This window comes from Labeo rohita, chromosome 8 (genome assembly GCF_022985175.1).
Source record: "Labeo rohita strain BAU-BD-2019 chromosome 8, IGBB_LRoh.1.0, whole genome shotgun sequence".
Taxonomy (NCBI): domain Eukaryota; kingdom Metazoa; phylum Chordata; class Actinopteri; order Cypriniformes; family Cyprinidae; genus Labeo; species Labeo rohita.
The window spans coordinates 3677528-3701398 of record NC_066876.1 but is presented as its reverse complement, the minus strand read 5'-3'; the positions used below and the strand labels follow the sequence as shown (position 1 = coordinate 3701398).

Genomic DNA, 23871 nt, shown 5'->3' with positions numbered 1-23871 from the left:
TATGTAGGCAGCTTGCTTGATTATACTGGCAGCGCTGCATCGCTCGCCTGGAGTGTAGACACAGTGTAAGTGTTGTAAGGTGGAATAAGATGATGGGCTGGAGGAAGGTGAGCATTGGAAAGGCGCACGTTCGGGCAGGCTCGGCGGCCTAAGTGATAATGACGAGTCTGACAGCCTGATGGACATGTTTCAGCATGCCACCCGCAAATTCAGCCAACTCCCCATCTCCGTCAATAAATTCACAAATGTGCTGCCTATGCTAACGGCTGTGAAATTGCAGCCAGCATCACATACGCTACCGCTCCGTTGTTCCTCCCAAGACACGCTGCACACCACAAATAAAGAAAAAAAATATTCAAAAGTTCTTTGAACATAAAATAGTAATAGAGAACATATACTTAAGGTACATGAGCAAGAAATATATTGCAGCTAAAAAGTTTAGTTTAAAATAAACATAGATAGCACAGATGGTTAAGGGGGAAAAATAGTGTTTTTTTCTGAGTTTGTTCTTTCAGGAGCCTCAATGGAGTTTTTTTTCCCCACCCAGAAATAAAAATTCTGTCATCATTCATTCACTCATGCCATTCCTGTATGAATCTGCTCTGTGAAACACAAAAGAAGATATTTTGAAAGATGTCCAATGTCCACTGTTGTTTAGGAACCCATCGACATCGACATTTCATTGTATGAACAAAAAGAGATGAAAAATCCTTAAAAAATAAAAGACTGACATACAATTAAGAGTGTAGAGAGCTATATGGATAACATAACCCAGAAAAAAATGTTCTTGAAATATTTTTTAGAGGAAAATGCCTTTACAAGAAAATATCTCAAAAAAAAAAATCACCTTATCTAGTTTTTCTCCATGTCATATCAAAACTAATTTTTCGTATTTTTACAGCACATTAACGACATTTCTCAAGTTTTCCAGATTCAGTTAAAATCTCAGTTTGTGCCTCGTCTGAGCTCAGAGTACATAAGTGATTTCCATATTTTTGGAGGGCCGTACTTTGGAGTTGGCTGCTGTTTGCTGACATGTGGGAACAAGTATTCTTTACAGGGAGGGGCAGACCTTTTTTTTTGCTTAAAACAATTCTTGTTTTGTTCAAATATTCAGCCTAAGAACCCAAAGAAACATTTCTGTCCAAATTCTAAGTTAAAGGGAAAACTATTTTGCTTTTGCCTCTTTCATCTCTAAATTCAGAAACTGGGTAGATGACAAATAGATTTTTTGTGCAACATTTTGTGTAAAAACGAAACTAAATTTGTGGGTTAAACATGCATAAGGAAATGTACAGGTAAAAAATATATTATGGATGATGTGGCTCATCAATTTTGCAGAATGCCCAAGATGCTCTTTTCCACACAATGAAAGTGAACTGCTGTCTTTAGTCCCCATCCACTTTCACTGTATGGAAAATGTTCTCTGCAAGAAAGAAAGAAATGCGGTTTGGAATAGCATAAAAACTGATTGCATGACTTTTCTTTTTTGAGTAAACTATCATTTTAAGTTCATAGCGAATAAGGCAGAACCAAACCAGAAGAATGATGGATGGGTGATCAATTTTATATTTAAAAATAAACAGTTTGAAATACCACCGGTTGTGTGTTTTGTCATTTTGTGAGGAAGGATGCGCTGGCTTCGGGCCGTGTTTAGACCCGCTCGCTGACTATGAGGGTAAAAGCTAAGAAGAGCAGCCTCAAATACTCCAGAAGCAAAGACGTGCTCAGACCTGCCCTACTTATATGCCAACAATGAAAAAAAAAGTGTCGGGGTCTTTATTGGAAAAGCTGAGGTGTCAGAACTCATTTTCATCCCTTATGACAGTTCTTGCTTTAAGCCTATAATGTGCGTTTGAGAGCGAGCTTTTAAACAGTTATCCTTAACACACAATTTGTTTTTATGATTCACTCAGTGATATCATACCATAATTGGGGCCTAAAAAGACAGAGGCAAAGGCCCAGGCAGAAACAGACATGATTCAGGACGATAGCAGAAAATGACCTTAACAAAACCTTTTCAGCGATGAAAAAAAAAGCCCCACCTTTAGGAGCTCGCACAAGGTCAACTGAGAAACGCAGCTGAATGAATGAAGGGCTTCAGAACCAAGGACAGGGACGTGGACTCTGAACTTTACTGATATCACTTATACACAGGCTGATTTTGAGCTTTACTGGCTTTGATCATAGTTATTACCAAATAAAATTCAAAACTACTAAACAAAGGCAGAGAATGATAAGAAGAGTTTGCATTTACTGAATGAACTGACTGCACTGTATTTTATATTGTTTTAATTCATTTAAAAAAAATTTTTTAATCATTTTAAAGTTTGAATTCCTTGCCTTTATTCTGATTAATTTTATGATCATTTTATTTATTTTTATGTAAACTACTTAAACACTTTAAATTACCATTGTGTATGAAATGTGCTATATAAATAAGCTTGCCTTGGCTTCACACATAAAAAAAGATCAATTATTCCCCCTCAAACTGTTCCAAACCCGTATAAATTTCTTTCGTCCATTCAACACAAAAATAGCCATTCTGCAGGATGTCTTGCCTGCTGTTTTTCATGAAAATGAATGGCAATGAGAGAAAAAATTACAATGCATCATAAATCCTATGTCTTGATCTTCTGAAACCATATGATCCAATACAGGTCAGATGTTTTGCAATGCGACCACAGTCATATCGGAATTCATATGACTTTTATGTCACTCTAGATCGACATTTGTCACGATTCTGCACTCACTTTAAAGATTTTACATAGTTATCAGGACAGTTGTGAAAGGTAGTCAGTGGAAGTGTGATGTGTCAGAATTCATAAGTATTACATTTACAACTCTATATACAAGCAAAACATGAGGGCTTGTATCATAAAGTTTCAAAACTCCTCTGTCATATCCTTGTCTTTATTTTTCACATTGCCTACGCATAATTTCACTGGCTTTTGCAGCAGATCACACTATAAATAAATGCATAATCGCTTACTTTAAGTCTTCCATATTTACTTCCATATGATGGCACTCTGCGCAAGTGTTGCCAAGTCCACAGTTTTCCCGCAAAACTGGGCTACTTTTTCACTGTTGCTGCCAGTTGTTTTTCAACTCAGTGGGTTGAAGCAACCCCACTAACGTAATATTCACCCCCCATAACACAACTGGGCTAGTTTTGGATTAGTTTTGAGAAGCAACTGGGCAGATTTTGTTGAAATTGAGCACTAAAGGTCTTTACACACTGAATCTGAAATTCTCGTCCAAAATTTTTGCATGTTAAAAAATAAATACAACTTCGCGTTGTGTCAGTCACTGCCTCCGAAACTTTTGTCTAACAAACTTTTGTTTGTCTGAAACTTTTGTCTGTCGTATCAGGCTTGATTTTCTGCGTTTTCTCATCCGTAGCAAGCATTTTGATAGGAAAGGATGATGCATACAAAACAGAGTATGTGAGCGGAGTGGAGTGGGAGCGGAGCGCGGAGTGGAGCGGTGTGATTTTTAATAGAGTGAGGAGCGGAAATTTTAAAAGTCGGAGCGTTGTGGTTTTTACTCGCTCCAAGAGCGCTCCACTACCGCTCCACTACCGCTCCACTACCGCTCCACTACCGCTCCATCACGAGTACAATTCATGACAACGACCCAAAATATAACTGAATATATAGCAAGAATTCATGTGTTAAACATAGCCTATTTAGCTAGCTTGATAGAGATGGATAACTCAAATCAGAAAGAATGTGAAAACTAGGATGACGTCAATGGACGAGCATAAAGTTATAGTTTTCAATGAATTAGTTTGTTCTTTCAAGATATTTAATATTTTCAAGTGAAAGCGTGATTTAAACAAGTACAACACTTATTCACGCAATTGCTCTCTCAATAATGCATTCAAACAAATGTAAACTTACTGTGGTACTTCATCTGTATATCCGATTTCGAATGAGAAGAAATCTATAAGAAATGCAGCGATCTGTACGTAAAATAACTGACGAAACGTATTGTTATTATTATTATTATTTTATATATTTTTTTTTTATCACAAACATTTGCACTGCAAAAAGCAGCAATTATACCTTTTAATGCTGACTGACAACAATGTTAGCTTGGCATGAGGAAAAAAAGTTTGCGCACTAGTGTTCCAATAAGCCACTTTAAAACTACACTTTCGTTTTATTTCTGTTATTTTTTTCTTTTAATATACGTTATGAACAGAACTGTGGTATTTCAAACATACTGATATAGTTTAGACGCGGAGCGAAGGCGGAGCGGTGTTTCTGGTATCAGTGAGGGAGGAGTGGAGCGGGAGCGGGAAACGGTGAACCCGGAGCGGAGCTGGAGCGGAGCGGTTATAAAATGCACGGAGCGCGGAGGGGAAATTGTTGTCGCTCCACTCCGCTCACATACTCTGATACGAAATAAAAAAACGAAAAAAAACACATACAACCTTAAAGGAGAAGTCCACTTCCAGAACAACAATTTACAAATAATTTACTCACCCCTTTGTCATCCAAGATGTTCATGTCTTTCCTCAGTTGTAAAGAAATTATGTTTTTTTGAGTAAAGCATTTCAGGATTTTTCTCCATATAATGGACTTCATTGGTGCCCCGATTTTTAACTTCCAAAATGTAGTTTAAATGCAGCTTCAAAGGCTCTAAATGATCCCAGCCGAGGAAGAAGGGTCTTATCTAGTGAAATGATCTGTCATTTTTCTCAGAAAATAAACATTTTTAAGCACAAAAGCTTGTGTAGCACAGGCTCTGGGATGCGCGTCCACGACGCTACGTACTATTAAATCATGTCGAAAGGTCACGCAGAACGTAAGCAGAACTACAGATCAAACAAAGCGAACGCACAAAAACTAAGAAAGTCCAAGTAAGTCAAACGCTGTTTACAAACAAAAAGGTACAACGATGTCGGACGATTCTGAAGTTGTAGGAGAAAATAAGATGGAGTTTTTTGCCATACTCTACCATTTTTAGCCAGAGTACACAGACGATGAACTTAGATGTTATTCATAGCGTCATGAACGCGCATCCCAGAGCCTGTGCTACACAAGCTTTTGTGCTTAAAAAGTATACAAATTTTTATTTTCCAAAAAAAAATTACCAATTGTTCCACTAGATAAGACCCTTCTTCCTCGGCTGGGATCGTTTAGAGCCTTTGAAGCCCCATTTAAACTACATTTTGGAAGTTCATAATCGGGGCACCAATGAAGTCCATTATATGGAGAAAAATCCTGAAATGCTTTACTCAAAAACCATAATTTCTTTACGACTGAAGACAGAAAGACATTAACATCTTGGATGACAAGGGGGTGAGTAAATTACTTGTAAATTGTTGTTCTGAAAGTGGACTTCTCCTTTAAGACTCACAGTGTGAACGTAGCCTCAGTTTTCATTGTATTCAGTTCCTGTTTTCCTTTGACCTAGTTTTCTTGTGTGTTTCATTTGATTCATCCCATTTACCTGCTATCTCGTTAATTAACTCATTAAGGCCATTGTTCTCCCTTTGTACTTATGCCCTCAGTTTTAGTCAGTTCTTTGTCCTGTATTGTTTAAAAAAAAGAGTTGTTGCCTATATACTAAAATAAAATGTAATCAAATTATTAAAAGTGAAATAAAAATACTCTAAATACATGTTTGGGTAAAATAATCCATTAAATGGTTCATTTAAAAGGTAATTTTATAGCGTACACATCACAATTTACTACTTTAAGCAGATTGTGTGAAAGCCCTGTGATGTGATGTGCGGTTTTATTAAAACAATTAATACAAGTACAACTATTGGCAAACATCAAAGCCAGAAGATTTCAAAAGAGTGAGGAAACATTTCCACGGCAATTCTTACACAGCCAATTGTGCAATACTCCGAATTTACAATGGTTCATCCATGAGGTTGGCTAAGAGGAATGTTGTCTCAGGTAGCGGTAAGAAGCCCACTGCGGATCAAATAGATTACAGTCAAAATGCCCCCATGCCTCTCCCAAAGCATCCCGAGGCTACACAAACCCAAGAGCATCATGCTTTAACCCTTCAATTCACCACACAATGACTCACTTAGCATTTACACAGTAATCCCAGATATCCTCAGCCTGCAAGCCTTTGTATTACGCCTGGAAATTCCCTAAATTTGAGGTTACATTGGCATTCCACATAAGTTGACAATAATCCTCAGCCATTTTCCCCTTTCTCCATTTCTTTTGGAGGATAAAGTAAACAATTTAATGGCCTTTTGAGTGGGCGGCAGAGTGAAAACGAAAGCTGTCACAAAAAAAAAAGTAACGAGGCAAGCAGCTTCTTGTCCTCCTGTGATGGACATTTGCATCTAGATGTTCCGAAGTTACAAAATAGGTGTTTGAGTTACAAACAAAAATAAGAATCTATGATATTCTTTACATGAATCCATGTACAGAATATCTCAGAACATATACATGTCTTTAAAGACCTTTTGTGGTGTTTAGTATGCATTTTAGCTTTGATGGCAACATACTAGTATGCTCAAGCAAGCACAAACTTAAAATACCTTTTTCCTTTTTTTTCCTATTCCAGGAAAACAGACCAAAAACAGACATGAGTCGTTTTGCTTTTATGATCGTAAGATATTTATGTTCAATCAAATGTGAGAATGAGAATGCTCCTCCCCTAATGCTGCCTTCGGACATGTTTGGATAGAAGAACCATTACTGTTTTCTAAATCTGCCTTCAATTTGCATTTGGGATAAAGACACCAACGCTCTTTAAAAATCCTTTAAAAAGGTTCTTGGCATTAATGGTTCCGTGAAGAACCTTTAACATACATGGAACCTTTCTATTGCACAAAACGTCCTTTATAGTGAAAAAAGAGCTTTTGAGATTGTTAAAATGTTCTCTGCACTAAGAAAAAGTGGTTCTTTTAAGAATAGTTTAATAAAAGGTTCTCTGGGGAACCAAAAAATGGTTCTATTTGGAACCTTTAATTTTGGAAAGTGATGGCAACAAGATGTAAACTTGATTAAAGTATACCAAATTTGAAAATACTAGTTGAAAATTTAAATGACTTTGAAAAGACCAATTTCTCTAAAGAAGAAACTTGGTTTTTTAGTTCTGCCTCCAATTAAAACAAGCTCAACGCAACTGCTTTAAACATACTTTTCAGTTTTTATGAATATGTTTAAAGTAATTCTAAAGTGAATTAAAGTGAATCTTTATATAAGTCACACTGCATAAAGATTCAGCATATATCAGTACTCTAATTTATAATTTGTTACATGTAGCAGGTTGCCTCATAGAGGCTGACAGGCTGAAGTTACATGATCAACTGAACAGTTTTCTTAATTTCAAAAACCCTTCGTTATTGGATTCCTGGGAATCATGGGGCAATGAGATATTTCTACAATGGCATATTGCTCCATCAGTACTAGTAAGAGTCACTATAAAGAAATATAGATAAATAAAGAAAAATACAAATAATAAAGAAAAATGCATCTCCTTTAAAGGTGCACTTAGTACATTTTTTTTTGTTGTTGTTGTTGTTGTTGTTTATGTTAAGCGGAACCATGCAGCAGTCATCTTGGACTTATCCTGACAACTAGTGGCATGGAGCACCATTTTAAAGCTGAATCATGCACAGAGTCTTCAGAGGTGAATGCCATTGCAGAAATGCTATTTTTAATATTTTTATCTGCAGATTTTTTAAAATGTAAGTGTACACTTCACCCAAAATATAAAACTTGCATTACTTATAATTTCCTCACCCACACGTTGTCAAACCTGCATGTTTTTTTTTTTCTTTTTTTCTGCACAACACATAAAAAAACATAACAATAACAAACATAACAAAGTTTTCACCCCCGGAATGTCTGAACCTTTTTTAATAGCTGTGTTTGAGTCCCTGAGTTGTCCTCAGTGTAAAAAGATGGATCTTAAAATCATACAGTCACTGCTGGAAAGGGTTAAAATATGCAAAAGAAGCTGAAAAACCAAAAACTCTGTAAGACATGGAGGATTTTTCTGAAGAACAGTGCTCACTTTAACTGTTCAGAACAAACATTGGACTCATGAACAACTATCACAAAACAAAACAAAAAACAGTCGTAGATCATCCAGGTAACCACACACAGTATTAAGATCCAAGGGTTCCCAAACTTTTGAAGGAGGTTATTTTAATAATTTCAGCTATTTTTGGTCTTGTGGAGAATATGTAAACATCTTTTATGTAAAATATCTTACTCAGGACACTACTAAATAAAAAATAACATTCATTTTGCATGATCTCTCTTATTTTGTTAAAATTATTAACATTTTCACAGATTCTGCAAGGTGTTCCCAAACGTTCTGCAAGGTGTTCCAAAACTGTATTTCTATTCTTCACTGAAATTTCACATATAAACACATATGACACAGTAAAGCAAAATCAGCTTTGATCAGAAATGCTAACATTAATATTTTGACTCACTTTATTAATATATTAATATTTACTTATATTAATATTTATTTATATTAATATTATTAATATGTACTAATATTGTGCACTTAATACTCCAAAACATAAGTTGATAGCTCAGAACTGACAGCTGAAATCTATGATAGGAAGTCACATATAGACCGAATTTAGAAATTAGTGAAATCCACTTAGAACATGCAAGGAATATTCCCACACAGTTCCACAAACACACACAGAATTAATATAGAGAAAACAAGAGAGTATGTAGCAGTAATATCATAGCTACGGCACTAGCTAAAGTGCCAAATGCACTCAAATGTAGGGCCTGCTTCTCTTATCCTCAAACGTAAACAGCAATCTGTGCTGCAAACTCCACTTATGCCCATTTTAAAAGCTTATCCTGCTGTTATTGTTGCTCACAGAGGCCTGCTCTTTGAGAACGGAGCGGAACGTGGCACGTCAAAGGTGACAGTCTTCACAGGCCGACACTGAGTGATGGCCATAGCACTCACCTTCCTGGGACCGCTATCACCTTACACGTCCACAGAAAGTCAGAGACCGAGCCTCACGCTTGACTTCATCCAACAAACAGCCTAAGAGCCGCCGACACAGGAAAGAGCCCCATCTCCTGTTTCAGAGGGTCATCTTCATGACAGACTGATGTAGCACCTTTCCTCATGGCGACACTGGACTTTGGGGAAAACACTGACTGCTCTGGTTTCAAGCTTCTCTGTTTGACGTTACCGTGATTTTTTCTTGTGTGGATGCACTATATGTACAAATAAAACCTCATACTCTCATATAAAGATTTAAACTAACCCCTAACCGTAAGTATTCAACTTAATTCTGTAAGCAACCAACCAGAACACCCCAGCAACAACTGCATATATACATGCTAAAAACTCGTATATTTCGTTATTGCGTAGCAACACATTAAACTACATTCATTCAACTCAACTTCAACTAAAACTCAAGAAGAACCATGTTGAAATGGTAACAGAACAGTGTATCATCATTTAGATCTTTATTCTAAAATCCAAAGCAAACACATTCTCACAAATAAAGGTTCCAAAAGGGTGTTGTGTTTTGCAGTGATGCCATAGAAGAACCATTTTTGGTTTCCTAAAGAACCTTTCAGTGAACAGTTCCTAAAAGAACTATTTTGAAGAACATTTTGAAGATCTAAAGAACCTTTTTTGACTATAAAGAACGTTTTCTGCATTTGAAAGTTTCAGTGGATGTTCAAGGTTCTTCATGGAACCATCGATGCCAAAAACGAACCTTTATTTTTAAGAGTGCATGTTGGACTCAGATGCACTAAAGAATTTAAACTTGCAGGTTTACTACATAATTCCAAATGGATAAAGCAAACAAAAATTGCATTAAATATAAAGGATTTGCACTTTTTGAATTATCATATCTTAAAGAAATGAGAATAGCCTGTAGCAGTTTGCTTTTAAAACTACAATCATAAAAGTACATGCAAGTAGCATATAATATATATATATATATATATATATATATATATATATATATATATCAAGTTACAATTTATATGTATGTTGAAGGAAAGGAATATATTTCAGATGCTGTTATTTGTTATCTTTTTTCTTTTCTTTTTTTTTTACATTTTTCTATTTTTTTTTTTTTTATTTTAATTTTTTTATTAAATTATTTATTTTGGAGCTCATAAAACTCTTAAAAACTTACAAAGTCCATAAAACAATCTACATGTGGTCATAAAATGGCTTATATAATAGTTGTAAAAAAAAATGATGATATACACTGCTGTTCAAAAGTTTGGGGTCTTTAAGGTTTTTCTTCAGAAAATACATTTTATTCAGAAAAGATGCTTTAAACGAATCAGCGAAGACTTTTGCATTCTTTGTTTCTTTTAAAATATACATTATAAATGTATATTAAATTAAGTATATATTTTAAATACATTGTTTCATCAAAGAATCCTACGAGAGAATAGAAATCACAGTTTCCGCAAAAATATTAAAAGATTTCTGAAGCATCATGTGACACTGAAGACTGGAGTAATGGCTGTTAGAAAGTCAGCTTTGCATCACAGAAATAAATTTATATTTTAATGTATTTTAAAATGTAAAGTGTTATTCTGAATTGTAATAATATTTCACAATATTACTGTTTGTTACTGTATTTTTACTCATATAAACGCAGCCTCTGTGAAGATAAGAATTTTCTTTCAAAAACATTCAAAAATCACACAGACTCCCAACTTTTTAACAGCATTGTAGGTTATATGAAGAATAATAGCAGGTCACATCACAGGACACTGCTACAAATTTCATGTCAGCTACTCCTATACAGATGTTTAATTCAAAGAAGCACGCTGAAATAGAGGAACAAAGCGGGAACGATGCCAAAATCTGAGTCTAGAAAATAAGCCGCCAAAAACAGACGGGCAAACAAGCAACTGAAGAAGAGTAAAAGTTATGCCTGCGCTTTGCAAGGAAAATCATCAGTGTGGGAAAAGAATTGTGTGTACACAAGCTCATGAAGAAGCTCACGTGATACGGTTGCACCACAACCGAGACGCCGTACTCACCGTCCAGGTGGCTGACTTGGCGGTGCTCGACTGCTGGAAGGTGACCTCGAAGTTGTGCGGCCCGGGGTAGTCAGTGTTGGAGGGGATGGCTGGGGCTGGAGACATGGCCTCGAAGGTCGAGTTTGGCTGGGAGTAGGGTGACGGCGTTGGCACGTTGGAGGTGGTCTCTGAGCTGTAGGGACTGGTAGACGCTGCTCTGTTCCCCAAACCTTGTTCCATACTGCTGCTCAGTAGGCTGTACTGAGACTGAGTGGAAAGGCAGAAAGAGAAGGAGGGTGAGACAGGTAAAGGAGTGGGAGGGAGACAGGTGACGGAGGGAGGCAGAAAGTTGACATCGAGAGAAAGAGGGAGGAGAAAAGACTCCATCCACTCCACTTCTAGAGCTCCAGTTACACCGCGTCGGGACGTACGAGAGGGAGTCGTGCCTCTGGGCACCCGAAGGGTAGGTTGTAAAACACAACCGTAATCTGTCCAATGTCTAATTGCCTGCCATTCTCTTCTCGAACTTACAAATACAAAACTCACAGATCATACCCACCACTCATAAATTATGAAATGTCTCCATACGTTTGGACTGGAAGCACCTCAACAAAAGTGTTGAAAAATTAAAGTTCAGCTGGACAAAGACATTATAACATGGTAACAAACCATGCATTTTCATGCTTTTGATGAGATCAAATTATTATACCTAGGGTTAGTGTTTCTAAATAACTTTTTATTAACTTTTTACATCTCGCAATTCTGACTTTTTCTTTTTCAGTTGCTTGTTATAAAGTCCGAATTGCAACATCACAATTCTGAGAAAAAAAATTTGAATTCTGAGTTTATATCTCACAATTCTGACTTTATTTCTCAGAACTGCAAGTTTATATCTTGCAATTTTCACTTTATTTTTCAGAATTGCACATTTATATCACACAGTTGTATGGAAGCTTGTTTCCACCCCTGAATAAAAATGTTAAAAAAGGTAATTGCAACACTATATCTCACAATTCAGCGTTTCTCACAACTGTGAGTTTAAATCTCACAATTCTGTCCTTTTCTCATAAATGCATGATATAAACTTGCAATTGAGAGTTATGAAGTCAGAACTTGCATGATATAAACCTGCAACTCTGAGAAATAAACTCAAAATTTTAACAAATAAACTTGCAATTCTAAGAAATAAATTCGGAACTGGGAGATGTAAACTCACAATTCTGACCTTTTTCTCAGAATTGCTAGTTTATATCTCACAATTGTGAGGTTTTTTTTTCAATTGTGAGTTTTTTTTTTTTTTAAAAAGTGAGAATTGTGAAAAAAGTCTGAATTGTGAGATACAAACTCGCATTTGCGAGAAAGTCAGAATTGTATTTTTTATCTCGCAATTCCGACTTTATTGTTTTAAATCACGTAATTCTGAAAAAAAAAGTCAGAATTGTGAGATACAAACTAACATTTGCAAGAAAATAAGAATTGTGAGTTTTTATCTCGCAAATCGGACATTGTTTTTCACAATTGTGAGTTTATATCACACAGTTCTAAGAAAAAAAGACAGAATTGAGAGGAAAAAATGTCAGAATCGCAAGATACAAACTTGCATTTGTGAGATTTGTCAGAATTGTGGAGTTTTTATTTTGCAATTTTGACTATTTCTCGTAATTGTGAGTTTATACAATGCAACTCTGAGAAAAAAAGTCAGAATTGTGAGTTTTTATTTTGCAATTCTGACTATTTCTCACAATTGTGAGTTTATATAATGCAACTCTGCGAGAAAAAGTCAGAATTGTGAGTTTTTGTTTTGCAATTTTGACTATTTCTCGTAATTGTGAGTTTTTATCTTCCAAATCTGATTTTATAACTCACAACTGCACGTTTATAAGTCGGAATAACATGTTTTTAATTTTTATTCAGTGGTAAAAACGGGCTTCCATACATTTGTTTGGACACAAATTATATGCATAAAAATGCATTACACAATTTGTTGAAGAAAGCTGGGTTATTACTTTTCTGAGTTATCAGACTTACGATTTTAAACTACAAAATGTGGAAAAAAACCTCATAGACTCATAGCCAGAGTCATATCTAAAAAACAGAATATCAGAGAGACTTTGGCTGCATGGGATCTTTTGTTTTGGGCCAGTAAGGATCCAACAAATATAGTAACTCAAAGTTCAGGTAAAAAGCATGATGCATAATGCTTGTCACACAAAACTTCTGAACCAATCAGAACCCTGTGAAACGAGATAACCAAACTGCAACACAAGTCAAGCAAAGAGAAAAGTCTTTACCTTCTTTTTCACACAGTACATTGTACAAACTGACAGAGCCACATGTCCTTGGCTGTCAAATGACACACTGATGTACCCACAGGAACCAAAGTGAGTAAAACACTCATCTCACAAAGTCTGTTCAACATGAGACGTTATCGCCTGTTCTCGCTGGTCTTTCTCACCAACAACTGTCCTCTAAGGAGTCCTGACATGGGGAACCAGAGCGGGTGGAGTCCAGAGGGACAGAGGTCAGAAACCACACATTGTCCTAATTATGACATTTCGGCAGTCAGACAACACCTGCACAAGTATATACTTGCCGAATTACACTTTCTCAAGACCCTGCCTGTGTGAACAACACCATTCAAACATGTGCAGGAGAAAAGGGACAAGTGGAAGATAAAGCAAACGGTTCAAAGGTAGACAGATGAGTTTTGTAAAATGCAATTAGCTGAAAACTAGAAAACTAGAAAGGTGTGGTGCTTCCTGCAAAATTGCATGTGCAAGGTTGCAAATGCAAGGTTAGTAAATGGATATTTACTAGCCCAAGTGAAAATCCCACTCCAAATCTCTATATTCAATGTAAGTCTATGGAACTTTTCCCCCTGTTTTATCATCCAAAAGGAGAAGACTGCAAATCTGACCACTATAACTCACATCTCTCATCAGCAACCTGCAAGATTTGAAGAATCATTCATGCTAATAGTGATACTTGCCTTAGCATGTATAAACAGTGTATCTATATCCTCATAATAGATTTCTGAATTCAGTTTTTGCTACAAATATAAATGACTTTCCATAAATGATCCCTTAGGATGAACAAGAAAATGTGAGAAACGCTGTTTCATAGTCTACCACACACACACACACACACACACTCAGGTGTGCCTCATCAGTGAGTCTAAACTTGCTCTGTGACAAGTTGAAACAGAACAGAAGCATTGTTGTGTGTGTGTGTGTGTGTGAGAAAGAGAGAGAGAGAGAGAGAATGTGTGTTGTGTGCATGTGTGTTGTGTGAGTAAATAATTTAACATTTCATTTTGGTGCACACATGCGCACATCTCTCTCTTTCTCCCAGTCTATCTGTATAATGAATGAATTGTGACTCTGGACCACAAAACCAGTCTTAAGTCGCTGGGGTATATTTGTAGCAATAGCCAAAAATACATCGTATGGGTCAAAATTATTGATCTTTCTTTTATGGCAAAAATCACTAGGAAATTAAGTAAAGATCATGTTCCATTAAGATATTTTGTAAAATTCCTACTGTGAATGTATGAGAACTTAATTTTTGATTAGTCATATACATTGTTAAGAACATTATTTGAAGAATTTTAAAGGCAATTTTCTCAATATTTTGATTTTTTTGCACCCTCAGATTCCTGATTTTTAAATAGTTGTATCTCGGCCAAATATTGTCCTATCCTAAATTCCTCAATTTTGAAAAAAAATTACCCTTAAGACTGGTTTTGTGATCCAGGGTCACAATTGCTGGTGTTGGTATTTTTTTATTTTATTTATGATTATTTTTTTTTTTTTTTTTTTTTTTTACAGTTTTAATTTACTTTTTTGTGTGTGTGATTTATGAATAATTTTTTAGGTTTAATATATGTGACCCTGGACCACAAAACCAGTCATACATTTTTTGAAATTGAGATTTACACATCACCTGAAGGCTGACTAAATAAGCTTTCCACTGATGTATGGTTGTTAGGATAGGACAATATTTGGCCGAGATACAACTGTGAAAATTTTGAATCTGAGGAAATTTTGAAAAAAAAAAAAAAAAAAAAAAAAAAGCAATATCGATAAAATCGCCTTTAAAGTTGTCCAAATGAAGTTCTTGGCAATGCATATTAATAATCAAAAATGAAGTTTTTATATATTTATGGTAGGAAATTTACTAAACATCTTCATGGAACATGATCTTTAGTTAATATCCTAATGATTTTTGGCATAAAAGAAAAATCGATAATTTTGACCAATACAATGTCTTGTTGACTATTGCTACTTAATATGCTACTTAAGACTGGTTTTGTGGTCCAGGGTCACATATAGTATTTAAAGTTATTCAATGAACTATTTCAAAGTGTATCTGACAGATTTTGCCATAACATAGCAAGCAGTATGCAGATATGTCTGTGAGCTGCAAAAAAAGTTTAGTGCACTAACATGTAAAAACAGCACCCTCTGCTGCAAACTGAAAGGACTGACATTACCATCTACTTAAAACTGCTCTGTTGAATCCTGATAACAACCTAATGCATTTAAGTAGACTTTCTTGGACTTAGTAAACAGGTGTCAGATCACTGAACTAAATTGCAAAATATTATTTGCAAAAAATATTTGTTCAGTTCAATTAACAATATCTCTGACATCCCTCGCAATGGTTCGAAACAAAACTAAAGTTGTGCACAGAAAGGAACATCAACAGGTGTCCGTCAGATAAACTGTGACTATAGCATCAAAACTGATTTCTATCAAGCAGCATCACACATATTCATCTCACGTTATTAATGCATGAAAATGTTTAAATTATTTTGGAATTCTCTTATAAAAGTCATTTTTGTGAGCCATTAAGCATTTACTAGTGCAGTCGTGCAAGTTATAATACTAGCTACTGTAAGTTGTATACTTAAATCAATTATAATCAAATTATTATTTGCAAATCAATTACAGATAAACCTAAAACTAAAGACTTAGTAAAAAGCAGACTGCTGTTTCAATAGATGTGTCATAGGAGATCAATTTATAAATGTACTTTAATGTAATGCTTAAATAGAAATTAAATTAAAAAGAAAAATAAATAAAATAAAATAAAATAAAAAGTCTCAAAAGTTTTTAAGCCAGGCACAATGAATCTGGACAACAGCAAGCAAAGAAAGCATATTGCTGCTGAAAAATCAATCGAATCATTCAAGAGCGCTCACCTACCGTGCTGTAGTAATGAGACAGGTCACCGACACACAGCATTGTAGCGATCCCGCTAGGCAGGCAAAAGACAGGGGAGATTCTCCCACTGGTCTGGTCATGTGACCTCACCCAAAACACAGGTGAGTTGTTCTGCAATTCTCAGTTCTTCACGTCTCACGTCTTCACCTTAGACGCTCTGACTAAAACTAACTTGACACAACAACTCCAGGAAAGGTAACGCACTGTGAGTCGCTTTTTCTGATTTTCCGCCAGATCTCTTTGCCCTGTCAGCTTCTAGATGCAGCCAACAACAAATCTCTGGCCCTCCCACTTTTTGGCCTCATGACTATTCATTAACTAAAAAAGCAGGCCTAGACTTGCCCACTTGTCTTTTAGACTATACCATTTTCCACAAGGGGGGATGGTTAGATTGTTAATTAAATATATATTTTTTAACATTTATATTTATTAAATATTGAAATTACCTACATCTTTCACTGCAAGATTATTAACTCACAAAAGAGATATTAGCAACTGGTTGAAACAACTTCCCATAACAGCTACGTGAAAAACACACATCTGAAAATCAATACATTCTTGAAAATGCTTGTCCAAGTCTAAATTGAACAACCAAAACATCTTAACAAGGAGACAAAAATCCATACGTCCTACAACAGATAATTTACAGAATTCTGGAACTACTGAAGCAGAAAGTCACAAATATAGACACTGAGAAGCAACGCACAAGATATTTAAGCATTCATCTCACAGAACCTGGCAAAAACATGTTAGGGTCATATTTCACTCCAAAATAACACTGATAAAAAACCCTAATAATTAAAATATATATGCTGTTTAATGAAAATAATGTTTTTGTTGTTTTGTTGCTATTTTCCTTTTTTCTTTGCATTACAGCAATATTTGAGCGCATTTCCCCAAATGTCATTAAATAAAAAATAAATGCATTAAAAAATGCAGATGCATTCAGATGCATTGCAATGAGAATAGGGGGAAGATATGCTTAAATGTGCCCCTGGACCACAAAACCAGTCACTTTTTTATACATCATTTGAAAGCTGAATAAATGTTAGGATAGGACAATATTTGGAAGAGATACAACTATTTAAAAATCTGGAATCTGAGGGTCCAAAAAAATCTAAATATTGAGAAAATTGCCTTAAAGTTGTCCAAATGAATTCTTAGCAAAGCATATTACTAATCAAAAATTAAGTTTTGATATATTTACGGTAGGACATTTATCTTAATGGAACATAATCTTTACATAATATCCTAATGAATTTTGGCATAAAAGAAAAATCAATCATTTTGACTCATTCAATGTATTTTCAGCTATTGCTACAAATATTCCTGTGCTACAGGTTTTGTGGTCCAAGGACACAGATGTCTTACAATGATCCTAATAGTCCTAAAATAGGCTTTCTTTTTAATGCAAAATTTAATTTCTTATTTATTTAATTGATTTTGGGGTAAAGTGTGACCTTGTGAGATTCTCTGTGTCCATCTATCCTTCCCTGACTCCTGCTCTCTGTTTCCCGGCACGTGTGCCCCAGATGGGAGGCAGGAGCAGGTGTCATGTTCCAGGCTTGGCTTTTCTCTCTAATTAAGGCATCACAACCTCCCACTACAGCCTCCACTCATACACCCCAGCCTGCTGCACAGCCCAAAGGGAGGGAAAAAACAGCACAGGAGAGGGAAACTAGGAACTGAGGAGGGAATCCTGATGGATAAGGAGGGAAAACCAACACAGTTTGATAGTGCAGGGTGTTTTTTGTTTGTGGATGGGACGTTGAAATGGCATTGCAATATACTGCGACTAAATCTCTTTACTTCATTTTCGCAACTCCTGTATTATTAATATACCTTCAGTCTTAAGTTCCCATATTATTTGGGAGATTACATGGAATTAAACAGAATTAAACACTGTGTCATGATTAATTCATACAGGTTTAGAACAACTTGAAAATGAGTAAATGATGACCGGATTTTCATTTTTGGGTGAATTATTCCCTTAATTAATACTAATTATGTTGGCACATTTTTTTTAACATTGTACCACAAAATACTATCACATCCTGTCCAGCTGGATTGACCTCTCCTTGATTGTAATGGTTGATTTTACTCAGAATGTATGGCATGTTTGTAAATCTGCACGCAGTGAATTCTCCACCGGCTTCTTACCATGACATTGTCGTTCATGTCTCTCATGTCTCTCATGTGGTAGACGTCCATGCAGACTTCAGCGCGGTTGCTGGGCAGGCTGCTGGAAGCCACCCTGTCCCCTGAGTGTCCTGCCTGAGGAAGCTCAAAATATGTGCTGTCTGGCTCACTGTAGTAAGACAAGGTACGTGAATCACAAACGGATATAAGCGCATCCAGCTTATATTAAAAGGTCATGTAAAAGCTTCCCCATTTTGTGTGTGCATTTTCTGGAACAACTGTAATTTACAGAAAACAAACTGCAGTTTATCCTGAAATTGTGCTAATGAATTGTTACTAATATTAATGTAAATACATTAAGTAGATGCATGCAGATGAACTCACAGGGTGCTCCACAAGTGTTCAAAGGTTGTACCCTCATCAGCGGTGGACGACTGGGACATCTTGGATGTTGAACAATCCACCGCAGGGCAGATCACACTGAAAATCGCGTAACAAACAAGGGTTACAAGAGTTACATGCATAAAGCAAAATAGCAAAAGCATCCTTTAAAATAGTAAAATGGCCCACTGCAACTCCAAATCAACAACCACAGAGTGTAAATATATTGCAAAAAGTGGTAACCTGCAATTTAATACTTCAAATGGATGTTTTTTTTTACCTGATTTAACACATATAATGCTATAAATTAATGCATTTAGACTACAAAACCAGTCATAAGTAGCATGGATATATTTTTAGCAATAGCCAAAATACATTGCATGGGTCAAAATTTTAGATTTTTCTTTTATGCTAAAAATCATTTATTTAAGATTTTGCAAATTTCATACCGTAAATATATCAAAACTTAGTAATATGCATTACTAAGAACCTAATTAGGACAATTTTAAAGATGATTTCCTCATTATTTTTATTTTTTTGCACCCTCAGATTCCAGATTTTTAAATTGTTGTGTCTCGAACAAATATTGTCATATCCTATTTATTCAGCTTTCAGTTGATGTATAAATCTTAATTTTGAAACTGACACTTACGACTGGTTTTTTGGTCCAGGGTCACATATGTAAAGAGTGCATTTGCAAAAACAGATAACTCTGTTTTTAACAATTTTCAAAAATCATTGACATTGACAAATCATTTTTTTTTTTCCATTGTGGATTCCAATCAATCTCAATCAAACTGCAGTTGTGTTATTTTGATTAAGTAAAAAAAAAACTTACAAAAAGTACAGTGTAAATATGCAACAAATAAACTCTTCATATTCATTCAGTTCAGATGCAAAATCAGCTAAAAGCCATCTCTTTCAAAAATGAGACAATGATACTGAGTAAATGCTCTCAACACATATTATACATCCATCAAATACTTTTACTTCAAACTTGCTAAATTTCAGCCTCAGCCAAATCAGAAGTACCAGTACTTACATAGAAACATACAGCCAGAAAGAAATTTTTAAAGAAAAACGTCAGATGGATTTAAAGGCTTTTGCATCTGAACTCTTCATATATACTTTTTTTTTTACTTAGACTTAGACATTACAGTTTTTTTCAGTGTAGTTAAATATGCAATATAGCACACATGAACTTGAGAGAAAAGACACAAACAATATATATATATATATATATATATATATATCAAAGAATCAATCTGTGCTAAATATTCTAAAAAAGATTAATGAAAATGTTTCAAATGACATATGACATATGAAATGAATTTGATATTATATAAAACATTAATCCTTCAAATTACATTTAATACCTATATAATGATTCTGCATTTCAGTCATAATCATTAATAATAATCATAATCATAATTGTTATTTATTTTATGATCGACACTGATTCTGAAGAGGGGGTACATTATAACTGCTCTGTATTCATGCTCTGTAAAAAAACTCCTTCTGAACTGCATCATTGTGTAAAAATTGAACACACACAGTATTCAATTTGAAAGTAATTTCCACCCTGCTGCCCAGTGCATCTTCTGAAGTTGGAATCCCAGCAGATTTTGAGGCTCGATGCACAGATTCTGAATAAAGATGCCAGGCTCGATGTGTCCGAACCTGCCTGGCACTGCTCCACTGTGACAGCGCTACAGACCACATACTTCCTCCATCATATTACTCACAGGAAATGAGGACTATAAACGCCTATCCAAACCACACAAGAACAAGTCAACACAGAAAGTGAGTGCGGAAGTGGACCATCCAACTGTAATGATTTTGTCCTCATTTGTGGGTAGCAAAAAACATTATGCATGCAAGAATTTATTTATTTTCAGATAAAGGACTCAAATACCCATATTTTAACTCATTTTAATCCTAATGAAAAACATCAACATTCTCTAAACTGTGGGTGATATTTAAAGAACCAAGTTAATTTTACTCATGTTTAGGTAATAAGATAAAATTATTATTATTATTATTATTATTATTATTATTATTATTATTATTTGATACACTGTTATAGGTACAGCAGGCTGAAAAATATGTCCTATAATATATACTATAAAACTTTAATTACATACAGTAGGAATGTAAATATGTAAATTAATTATGTTTAAAGGCATATTTTTATCCCAGCAAATATTTTTCAGGGTAGTTTTTTTTTTTTCTTCTGTGCTTGACTAAAAATGCAGTGAACATTCACAACACTTTTATGCACAAAAAAAAGGGTTGTTGTTAAAAAAGAAAGAAAGAAATAAAGATTAGTTTATTAAATACACTTTGCTCTTAAATGTGCCAACAACACAACTGAACCTGCCGTTAAGCAATTTTACGAACATGGATTCAGCAAAATCTCAATACTCAAAACGATTGTGAATCAACAATCAATTGTATACGTTTATAAACATAGTTGGATTAACAATATGGGCAATTGCGCAAGTGCCGGGCTCACCACGCAAATTATTATTATTATTGTTTATTTATTTATTTTCAGGTAAGACAAGCGATGTTTTCTCAAACGTATGTCTGGCCATGGCCTATGTATTATATACCCTTTCATCAGAACGTATGTGAGCGAATGTTTTGTTTTAAGTTTTTTTTATTCTCTCCCGCGTAAATCACCGGATGTTCACATATGCCTACTGCGTTAACCTGTGGGTTTTTGTTTCGACGCCCACATAATATTACTCAAACAGAATCTATAGGAGCATGCTGTGTCGTTATCTCTTCAACTGAAATCAAATGAAACTGCCTCTCACTCACGGATGTGTAAATCCACTAGTGAACCCACTTGCGCTTTCACGTTGTAGCCCACCTCGCAGCCTTTGGTTGAAAGTGGCAGAGTGTAAACAAATTAGTTTGCAAGTTTTATTTTCAATTGAAATCCTCACAAAATTACATACAGTAACAAATGCATTAAACCACCTTTCAAAAACCTAAAACAATTGTATTGTCATTTATAAGGCAATGTGTTATTTTTATTTCGTATGGCCTTATTTGGCCTTGAACAGCTTGCATTCTTGTTGCCACTATAGGTGTCATTTGGGGCACCAAATATTTATAAAAAAGGTACTGTTTTCTTGAGAAAAACAGTTTAGCCTTCCGGTTAAAAGCTACCAACTCTGGAACAGCGGTTTTATGCTCACTTGATGATATTATAAGAGTAATTTGGAAAATCAAATTAACAATAATAACTGTAATTTTCGAAACGTTTAAAACCAACATTCTGCTAGTAAATGCACACATTTATTGTACTCTAAACAGGTAGACTATTATAATTCTTGTGACTAATTCTCCGACAACTATAGCCCGTCTCCCTTTGATTTAAAATGAATTAGGCAAGTCTAAATTCGCTCATTTCAAGAAAATAAAGTATAATAAAAAACTGTAGTAAAAAGAAAACGTTTTCTCATATAAGTGCCTTCAGGCAGAACACAGATTTACTGTTGCGCAACGCGCGTCGCGTCTGTTCCCTCGGTTACGCAGAGCGCAAAAGACGGCCTTTATTTGAAAGGTGCATAAGCTAAATTATGTTTAACGCAGACAAAACTGATCGAGCATTTGAAATCACTAATCTACCATCACATTTTTAACACACCCCAAAAAACCACCTTTGCCTCTAAATGCTTCTCTATATCTTATTATTCTAAAAAAGACTTCAGTCCACTCTGCGTAATTTTGGAAGTACGCCTAAAGAGCAATCAGCAAATGACAGTTTTCATTAGAAATGCAAAATTAAAAATAGAAAGAAAGAAAGAAATGAATGAATTCGGGAATTCACATCACCTGGATGTCAAGTCCGAACTCTAGTTTTACGAACAAGGCAACGTCGTGTTTACTAATTTTGACCTGTATTCCCGTGGTAGCTGCCACCTTGAGAGGAGTTACAGCTCTGGCAGCAATTATACACACAACAGGGATTCAAGCGGAGAATTGAATTATCACTTGACAAAGGCCTTGCAAATATATCTAATGAAGCTGTATCTTACCGATGCTCACGCCGGACAGATAAAAACCCGATCAGCCATATTTAGCACACTGGACCAGCACCTCACCGGTTAATGCGTCATGGACGAAAAGTGCCAAATAATTCTTCAGTACCGCTTAACTCCAGGCCGGGTTTAGATATATAGCATGTGTTAAAACGGAAAACCCCAAAAAGAATTGGGAATTGAAAAAAATAGTATTTATAAACACTACAAACTCTTTCGAGCGAGCATAACTCCATTCAGCGCACTAACTGTACTAAACTACAGCAACCTTGACAACGAATCACACAAAAGCCGTCACACATATTTTACCTCCTGCACTACCACTTCTGCACTGAAAATGTTGTAAATCGAATTTAAAAAGTACTTTACAATATAATTTATAATATAATATAAGATTTAGATTTTTTAATGTAGTTTATATTTTCTTTACTATTGCCTATATATCATATATTATTCGGAAATGTGTTTAATAATTATATAACCATAATACAACAATATATAGCCTATAACATAATATAATAAAATAACACATTACACCAGAGGATAAAGAAATAGAAACAAATATCAAGTAGGCTGAAGCTTAATGCATGTCTGTGTCCAGTGTTAAAAACAAACAAAAAAAACATAAGCGCTCTCTTCAGAAGTTCATCTTTCTTATCAAGCATAGGTTTAGTCTACTGTACATGTTGACAGCCAATTATCATAGTGAACTCTGACCACTGCATCATGTTTGTAGGACACCCATCGATTTTCTAACTGATAGAAAAGCAAAAACCAACAAATTATATCGCTTATTCATTTGCGCTTTGGATGCTATGTTAAAAACTACATTGCCTGCATGAAAAAATATTTTAAACAATTAATAGAATGATTTAAAAATATTTGCTTTTTTTGCATCATTGACGAATTTGAATGCAACTGAGTTGCTTAACTAACACAAATCTAGTCTATAATAATAAGCTGTTTGAGTGAATGATTAAAACATGAGGAGATCTTGTAGTGGGTGGGTTTAAATGCTTAGATATTATTCCCAGAAACTATCATTTTTACCGTGGCAAATATTACATGTAATAGAGTCCAAAGAAAACACAAACACTATAT

The 23871-nt window shown here is 35.1% G+C and overlaps 1 protein-coding gene across 1 annotated transcript in view; it reads right to left on the bottom strand.

Moving 5' to 3' along the window:
- tp73 (tumor protein p73) overlaps window positions 1–22987 on the bottom strand; it is a 42023-nt gene extending 19036 nt beyond the window's left edge. The window contains exons 1-4 of the mRNA XM_051116478.1: window positions 22768–22987; window positions 18719–18814; window positions 18356–18503; window positions 10992–11237 (exon numbers count right to left, since the gene is read on the bottom strand). Coding sequence (XP_050972435.1) covers window positions 10992–11237; window positions 18356–18503; window positions 18719–18777 — 453 coding nt within the window. The 5' untranslated portion in view covers window positions 18778–18814; window positions 22768–22987. The remainder of the gene's footprint in view (window positions 1–10991; window positions 11238–18355; window positions 18504–18718; window positions 18815–22767) is intronic.
- Window positions 22988–23871: the final 884 nt, after the last annotated feature.